This window comes from Opisthorchis viverrini, assembly GCF_000715545.1.
Source record: "Opisthorchis viverrini unplaced genomic scaffold opera_v5_574, whole genome shotgun sequence".
In the NCBI taxonomy this organism is placed as follows: Eukaryota; Metazoa; Platyhelminthes; class Trematoda; order Opisthorchiida; family Opisthorchiidae; genus Opisthorchis; species Opisthorchis viverrini.
This window is the reverse complement of record NW_008752239.1, coordinates 48,807-57,982: the sequence shown is the minus strand read 5'-3', so window position 1 is coordinate 57,982 and position 9,176 is coordinate 48,807. Positions and strand designations below refer to the sequence as shown.

The 9,176-nt window shown below is 44.2% G+C and overlaps 1 protein-coding gene across 1 annotated transcript in view; it reads right to left on the bottom strand.

The window, feature by feature from the left end:
- Positions 1–1,868: 1,868 nt before the first annotated feature.
- T265_11770 (hypothetical protein) overlaps positions 1,869–9,176 on the bottom strand; it is a gene marked incomplete at both ends in the record, with an annotated part of 12,566 nt that continues 5,258 nt past the window's right edge. Inside the window, 4 exons of the mRNA XM_009178522.1 lie at positions 1,869–2,161; positions 2,429–2,610; positions 2,688–2,866; positions 6,184–6,324. Coding sequence (XP_009176786.1) covers positions 1,869–2,161; positions 2,429–2,610; positions 2,688–2,866; positions 6,184–6,324 — 795 coding nt within the window. The remainder of the gene's footprint in view (positions 2,162–2,428; positions 2,611–2,687; positions 2,867–6,183; positions 6,325–9,176) is intronic.

Genomic DNA, 9,176 nt, shown 5'->3' with positions numbered 1-9,176 from the left:
ACTTCTCTACTGTGAACGCCCAATATCTGAATGTTCTACGAGGATCTCTGATCCACTGACCAGTTTTGCGGCCTGCCTTGATAAGGAAATTTTGTTCCTTTCTAGTCCGGTGTTGGACTAGCACCAGGCCCCTTTTCCGTCCTATCTTTTATTTCTTTTCACATTTCTTCCTTAAATATAATTTTTGCGATAAGTGAAATTTGTAATCTAATATCAGGCTAATTTTGTTGCGCCAGATGATGACGGTGGACAAAATCTGTCGGATATTATTGTTTTCTTAGCAGATTCGCCGGCAATGTAACGATCGTTTCGATTTCTTGAGCAACGAGCACCAAGGTTAGCAACCAAACCGGCAAAACTTCGTACCAATGCCTACGCAAATGTGCTGTACTATAAAAATTAAAGTAGTTACACGGATACAAAATAACAAACCTCAACTGTTTTCGACAAACTGTGAGGTACCCCAAAAAGCAATCAAAGCCGATATGGATCAACAGTCAACGCGTGCTCGGAGCCGGGTCGCAAATTCATGCATTAAAACAAATTTATATCTGGCCGAGGTTTTGTACAAAAATGTTATAACAGAAGCTGTAAAAACGATTTGCGCGGCAAGGGGAGTGCAACATGTAAATGTTTTGTCAACTACACCAGTCCAAAAAGAGCGGTCCATCTGGATTGATAACCGGGGAGGTAATCATTCAAGATGGGGGGCAATTTTAAAGATATACGAAGTTGCAACAGTCACTAATGTGAAGCCTGACCAGCACATTCTCCTGCTCCTCCAGGTTGGGATTAGCTCTTGAGAAAATGCATTTCGTAAGACCGCTACTTTGCAGTCAGTCTTTTCAACCAAATGTTTTGGTCGAGGACCCTAACCGTTCTCCTGTATAAGTCTGGGCAGCCTTCTGGTATCCTAGCGCATATATAGCCAAAATATCTACACCGAAAAATGCTGTCATGGCACGTCGGCCTTTGCGGCGGTCTTGATCACAACCTATGCGAGTCAGCCGGTGCCTGTGCCTAAGACATTTCGGAAATAGTCTTAAAGCCTCGGCTGAGGGTCTACTTGACTGAAGCAAACAGGATAACAAGGTTTCAGAGGAGCTTGATAAACGATCGGTAGTTATCAAGCTCTTCTGAAACGATGACTTCTCAATCGGTTCCAAACCTTTTCCAATTGATTGAAAAGGATAACAAGTTGTTCTCCCCCCCCCACCTGAGTTCGCTCAATATTAATACGTGCTGATTATGAAGGACAAGAAACCAAGATGCGCGGTGGCTGTGCCACTTGACCCATCACCCTCCACTCGTCCCCAGCTGCCCGCCTCTGGCAATCCAGACACTACTGTGGCAGGATTTGCGAATATCGGTATTGCCCCAAATCACTCAGTGTAAAGACTAAATCTTGACCGTCACCTCTGTATGGTTTGTCTTGGAACGTCCGTGAAAGAGCCTCACAAGCGGGAAATCGATTGTTGTTTGTTTGTCGTGATTGATTATGCCCCAACCAAATGTAGGTCTGGTACTATCAAAGATAAGTCTTACGACGTCTTGACGCCGGCCGTACTTCATCAAACGATGGGGTATAAACTCATGAACCACTGCCCAAAATGAGTGGGGACGATGAAAGACAGACAGAGTGGCCGAGAATTATCTAACTGCTATCAAGTTATCGTAAATCTAGGCGATTTAGGTGCTTGTCTTTAGTATTTGATCACCAAAATTATATCCCATTACCGCACCTATGGCAAGCCTTTTAGACACCGTTATGCGTACTAGATGGTACGGCTTCAGTGCATTCGTAGCTGCATCGGCTTCCTCCATTTGTAAAATTCTGTGGTTTCACCACATCTCTCTGTCAACACACACTATGCTGGAGCCGTCATCCAACCGATGTTCCAGCTAAATTTTACCGCGAACCAGAGGGAATTTAGTGCTACCGACTGTTCTGAGGTCCATTGGCATCCATGTACGCGCTCAGAAGCACTACAAGGAGAGACGAGGTCATCATGTCTAGCCTTGGTTACCTTATCCCATTTACCGTCAGTGTCCTTCACGGAGGTCGCTTGTAATGCACTGCATAGTACTTTTTCCGCAACTTGTTGCTCACAAAGTTTTTCTAATGCTAAACGGCGAGCTGGCTTCTGAGTGTCTCCGAGCACTTTTTATGAAAGCGCGTACCGAACGAGAACGTGTTCTGAACCGACTTATGTATTCCAGAACGATCGGCAGTCAAGCGTCGAACTGTGTCAAAATTAGCTGGTAGTGATTTCGTCAACTGGATTCCAGGGCGGTAGGGGAACCCATGAGGCACAACGGCGCCTACTACGTCTGAACACAGTACTTATGAGAAACAGTTGGAGATGAGCACAAAGTCAAAAAAGACGTTCAGCACTATCCTTGAGTCATGTGTTCAGACTTAAAATACCACAGAGGCGTGTTCCAACTGAACTGAGGCGTTCTACCCACGAATTTAAGTCTTCTGCTAATATGATTATATCCAAGCTCTTCGTGGTGAAGAGGAGGGTGGTCGGCTCCCGGTGGAAGGTGTCTCTCAACAAATCAGAGCTATGGTTCGTTTGTACATAAATAGGCGTGACAAACAAACGGCTTTTGGTTTTTCAACCAGAACAAAATTTTATCAGAGTATACAGTTAGGCAGCACAGAAGAGGGTGTTTGCAGATACCTGCTAGCGTAATGAATCTTTGGCGCAAGAACTAAGGAATAAATCAACACCGGCGCGACCCAGTGCAACAGCTTCAGAATCAGTCGAAGTTCGTAGTTTGTAGCGTCAATATAGACTAACCGAACTTCGATCCTGTATTTGATTTTCAGGAATAAGCCAGATGTCAACCAACATAGTGTCTGGAATACGAACAAGAGTAAATTGATGGACGATCTGCCCGAGAGTTTTTACATTAACGGCTGCTATGAAACAGGAGAATGGATTCTGTAATGGCTGGCGCGATGCTGTAAATCTGAGCGGCAGCGCCCAATATGTTATTTTTATGGGTGCCTGACTGAAGTGCAAATAGCTGGGGTCCACAAAAGAATGACTGTCAACTGTGACAGAACCGAACTTAAGAGATAACAATGAAGAAAGTTGAAGGTCCTCAGAATTCTCTACTTTGCATATTCACCCTACTGTATGTGGTGAATAATGTGACCCGGCTGATGTCACCACGTGACGGCTGGAGTTGAGACACTGTGGGTGCTGCGCGATCATCCTCCAGTTCAGCCAAATGTGGTACTGAGATATGCAAACCGTCACACTACGATAAGGTCCAGACTCTTCGCGACGGACTGTACATACAGTCACTGAGTGCGTCACTTACAATCCAAGGGAAGACACTGAGAGTTGTAGCGGAGCGCCTGATGCAGCTCGGAAATTGTATTAGTTCCGATGCAGTGTGGCAGCCTAAGTCAACGCACGAAGCTGTAAGATTCTGGTTGGCTTTTTCTACTTTGGGACACCTACGGCAACAAAGCGATATTTCCCTGACTCTCAACGGACGTGAGTATCAGGATACAGTACGGGCTTTTTTTGTTGTACGGCTGAGAAGTGGCCACTCCGAGCAGCGAAGCTGAGACGGTTTCAGGTATTGACAAACGTTGTCTTAGAACTTTAGCTGCTGCAGGCTGGAGGAGCTGAATCCACAAACAGAAAATTAGAAAATGAGTGTTCGGTCATGCAACCTGGACTTCAATCGAAGAATGTGTCCAGCTCCGAAAGCTACGGTGTTGGGCGATGTATCGCGATTTCCCCATCACCTTTTATTCTTCTCTTCACAATAAAGCTCGTAAGGAAGAGGAGCACAGATGCTGAATACCGATGCTATGCAGTCAGTGATAATGACGATGAACGCTTTTGCGAAATCTTTTTCTGATTAATACAGATTGAAATATTACTCACATAACTCGTATCAGCCGAAGAGCTGCCAAAGTTTCCAGCTGTCAGCCACAATGAGTTATGCTCCTTTATCCTGAGGCATAACTGCTCCGTCGTACGCCCTATGTATTCTGCTTTAAAGCAGCAGATGGATTAAGCTTCGAGCATGGATCAGCGGCTCATCTTTAAAGTGTAAGTGCTTCGGTTGTGTAAATGAGTTTTCCAAAGTGTGTAGTGTGGACGCCAAATCAGATGGTCTTCGGCCAGATCCCATTTGAAAGGAAGACTGACAAAGACAGATTCTGAATTCCCCACATGTTCCTTACTCAAATTTCAACAAGAATTAAAAACACTCTATCAAACCGGATGGCCGACAATAAACGGTCCCACGTGGTTAGAAAACGCCACTCCGAAGGAAAATCTGGAAAATCTGGGTAATAATAACCCAGTGTTTCCCTCTCTAATACTTGAAATGAGTATGTCGGTGCGTAAGTCTGAGTAACTAACGAGCTGGGACAGTTTTGTGCTTGGACAGCAATGAGTGATGACCGAACGCCAGAAGAGCACCAATCGAATATCAAACTGTGGGGTTTGTTTCAGGCTGGATTTCAGTATCCACTTCAGCGCTTGTTGCTACGACTGCTTGACAGCCCAGCCGAAAAAACAAGCCTGCTTGTACTTGTTTCGCTGGACCGAACTAACATGGCAGATGTATCGTTAGTGTGTTTTTAGTTCCTATTTGTTACTCAAAAATTAAGCTTTTCTTTATCCTGAGCTTGATGATAAAGCCATCCGCAAAGTGACGGTCCAAGCCAGTTTGCTATCAATTATTGATAGGAGGAGGAAAAACCGTGCTGACAAGAGGAATCGGCACTCTTCTTGACTCGGCCTGTCACCATTCGGTCGAAGTGCCAATGATTAACTCTAGAAAAGAGTTGCCCTCACTTTGAATAGCTGAGTCAGAATAAGTGGCCTCTCTAACGGATCGACACACATTCGTACTCAGAGGGTAAATCTCTGCTGTATACAAAGAAGGTTGAAATATGCAACACTAAACAAGAAAAGGTACTGATGTCAGAGTCACTGCAATCGTGTAGACTCTTAAAGGTGAGGAAAGCGCAGTTGATACTAGAAGGGACAGCTATTCATTTTGGTTGATTTTGGTCTTTGCAGCCAAAATGCATAGCTGTCCTTTCTAGTATCAACTGTGCTTTCCTCACCTTTAAGAGTCTACACGATTGCAGTGACTCTGACATCAGTACCGTTTTCTTGTTTACTGTCGCATACTTCAACCTTTGTATACAACAGAGCTTCACTCTCTGAGTACGAATGTGTACTGATCCGTTGGAGGGGCCACTTATTCTGACTCAGCTATTCAAAGTGAGGCCCAAACAAGTCACAAGGTTGTCTCTGTATACGACGCTGAATCCTCTTTAGACAAAAATTGTTGCTCTTTAGTGGATAATGCAGGCTTCACGAATCTATTTTTATCAATATTGGTGGTAGAAAGTACGTGACGTGGCTGAATGTGTTTACGCGAGCATGTGACAACAACACGTGAGTTGAAGCTACGGCTTACATGCTAGCATTCTGTACTACCTTTTTTCAACTGAGAACGTATTGTGAGGACACATACCGTGCAGTGAATTCAATACTTTTGATAGTGGTTTGAAGCTTTATATGAATCACGATTGATTTGCCGAAATTATGGGTTAAGATCTTCAAGATCATGCGCATCCTCCGGAAATGTTCCGCACTCAGCACTGGTTTCTCCAAGACAGGACAGATCGGACCACGGCATCGTACGCATAATTCATGCGGACAAATACCTCTGAAAATTGCTGAGGGTGAAGTGCAAAATGGTGCCAAAATCGACTTTAAGTGAAAATCGCTTTATAGATCCCACCAATTATTGGCTAGAAATAGTTAGTCAGAACTCTGACATTTGTGGCACCGACATGACGTCGATATTTTCGCAAGAAAAATTACCGCCCTGGAGGACCAGGAGAATGTGTTGATCAGGCTTCACATTGTTGACCACTAGTTTCCCTACGAAAACAATACTATTCGACAACTTTTCTTCCACGGTCATCACTTGATGTAAAAAAATTAGCCTGACATTAGAGTTCCATTTTCATGTTTCGCCAAACTTTTAAAAATTATACTTAAGGCCCCAAAGTGAAAAGAAAGAAAAGATAAGACGGGAAAAGGGCCGGTGATACCCCACCACAAGCATTATGAGTTGCATAATCTTCCAGATGCCTAGTCAGTCTGCTAAGAAGATGATAGATACCATTGGCATCGATGGGCGGCGATTTCTTGCAACGTCTCCAGCCAAATTCAAAATGGGTCGCCGGGACCCTATCTTCGAAGGTGAATCACACAAACATCCAAACCGGTAAATCACTTTACCTTCTGCCAAGTCACCTTTTGTCTACCTTACAGTTCTTGTCATTCTAAGTAAGATACGAACGCCATAACTCGTCTCGATGGACGAGAAATTAGCATACGCAGTACATGATAAATCCTGATAAGTTCAGAGTGACCCATATTGGTGGTTCTGCTGTGCTGACGTTGTCCTCTCGGGAGATTTTGTTTACAGGAATGCTTGGTAATTCTGTGGAATTTCCAATGAGTCCCTTTGATCACTGGACCATCGCACTGTGCGTGCACTTATTACATGGAGACTGCAGGCTGCTTCTTGCAGTCAAAAACAACACTGATTGTCCTATGCACTTTCTAGAGCCGAGAACCTAATACTAATTATGTGGAGTACACAGTTTCACCTCCAGCTGGCCCCTCCTGGTTGATAGAAACACCATATGCCATTCGCTGTCCAGTGCTTCGTTTATTGAAGGAATCAACGAATGTTATAGTTTATGGAGACGACAGCAATACGTAGAATAATTCGGAACCAGAGGGGGCCACCTATTTATAGGCCGAGTTGACGCGTATCTGGTGTGCGAGTTTACAAATCAGCAAACTCAAGACAAGCCTGTTCAAAGTTCGGTAACATTGTTCAACCATAAAGCTGATCGGGAGAAAGACATCACTGTCGGAAAGACTGAAAAAGAGAAAGGACTTCCCAGTACTTAACCCAAGTCCATGCCAAAGGAAGTTGTTTGCAAAAGCAGCATACTTCTGTCTGTCTATGGGTGGTTTTGTCCGTATCACTGTCCCACTCCAGTGCTCACTGTGAAAAACACAGAATCCTAGTGCATGAGTATAACAGATGAGGTCTGTGTCATGCTGCAGTGGCTGGCCATCCCAGCCGACGCTGGTGACCCAAGCCCTCATTCTAAATGGCTCCTCATTTATTCTGTTGTTACAAAAGGAAATTACGTCTCCATAGAATTTATTTTGCCTCGATATCTAACATCAGACATTTATTCCTCTCGGAACCCCATACGATGCAGCTGTAAAATACCAGCAATATACTATCAACATGTTTTTTGCTATTACTCTGGTCAGTTTGTAGGTGCTCTTCCCTCACGTCAGTTTTATTCTGCGTCGGAAACTTTCAGAAGCAGTTTGTTGTTCGGTGTCCCAGTGACCAATCAACATACGTTGCTGTTTGACGTTTTATTGGTCATTCCCCCTAAACATATAGTCGGCATCATGTGAATTGCTCTTTTATTGCATTGATTGTTGCGGTGTGTTGTCGCGTGTGTTCAGATTTTCACTAGGTGCTGAGCCGGTGACATGGTTTTCCGGCCTTCCTTCATCCTCAGGTCCTCTGGACAATCGGTAAGAGCAAGTGGCAGTAGCACTAAATACAGACGTTTACTATGGGTTGTCTTATTTGATATTGGGTTGCGTGAATGTGACATCGTACCTTTTACGGCGAGTTGACACGTCCGTTATGGATTTGCCTGCATCCCGACTACGCCGACCGAACCCAAGCAAAATAAAAAAGCTACCTGCGTTTTACGCCTGGCTGTCCTGCAAACAGCTAAATACCGTGGATTTGAAAAAAGCCGTAGGGAATGAAAGAGGAGGAGAAAAGCAAGGAGAGAAGACTTAAAAAACCCGGAGTCGCATCTGATATCCTACACTTGTCAATTCAATTAGGAATTACCAAACGTTTGAAACCGATGGTGTGTGGAAAGAGCAGCATTGCAACCTCCCAATTATTATTCGAGTTCGGTTTTCAGCTCGCAAACCAAGTACTGAATTGCAGCGGTTCAAGCTACTTCAGCTTCGTCCAGTGAGGATGAAGATAATGAGAGAGAACAAGTCATACATCAAAGGTATTGTATTGCTGACGAAGTCTCCATAATCTATATTAGACCTCCTTCTTCCGTCACCATTTATGCGCTGTGTTCCTGGACTTCTCTCTTCGCTGACGTGGTTCTCTTGCCTTTTACGTTATTTTTTCAGTACACGGTTTTAAATTTGTGTTTGTATTTCAGTTATCTTTTTCGTACTTTTTTCCCTTCCGCCAGCTCTCTTTGCGCTAACATATGCCAAACCTCTTTTCCTCCTTCAATCCATACTTGAGCCGCTGCATTTATATTATGACATGAAATTTCTGTTTATTGGAACACACTCGTTTGGAAAGCTTTCGGACCATACTTCGTCAATTCCATCTTAATTAAAGTTGTGGTGTTACAGTTAGTTTGTATGAGGATGCAGCACTTCGGACACAAGTAGACTTAAAATCAAGGAAAAACGGCCATTTTGGTCATCAAAAGCAGTGTCCCTGTCCTACCTCTTATCCATCCCTCTCATCAGAATACGCAATCGATACAACCGCCCGGCCTAACTGTCGCGACTTCCACCCTCTCGAAGTTGTATCAACCTTCAAAGGATAACACCAGAGAATACTTGGGATGCTGCGCCAACCAAACTTACGCCTCAGGTTCTTTCTACATCATTCTTGCATGCAGGAATCATTGATGAGACGCATCGTTCCGTCGGTGTACCTTCCGATTGATGCGATACGTTTTTACGTCCAGACATTTCTCTTGAAGCAGAACTCGACTTTTAAGTTTCTGAAACAGAAAGGCGAGTTGACTTCCTGCTAAATTGTGTGCATTTTGGCTTCCTTAAGTGGACGTGTACTGTTCTGTTCTGGGTTGCATGTGACCCTGTTGAAAGATGTTTCACTCATGGGAAACGGCCGACTCTTCCTGTCTGCCACACTTTCCTCAGTTTGTTCCTGCACCACCTCCAAGTTGGTTTGTGCGTCCCTCCTCCCGGCGTTTAGCTCATTTGAGGACATTTCCCCCAGTACCTGAAATCCGAATTCTTGGCCAACAGGGAAACTTAGGTGCTGACTGTACA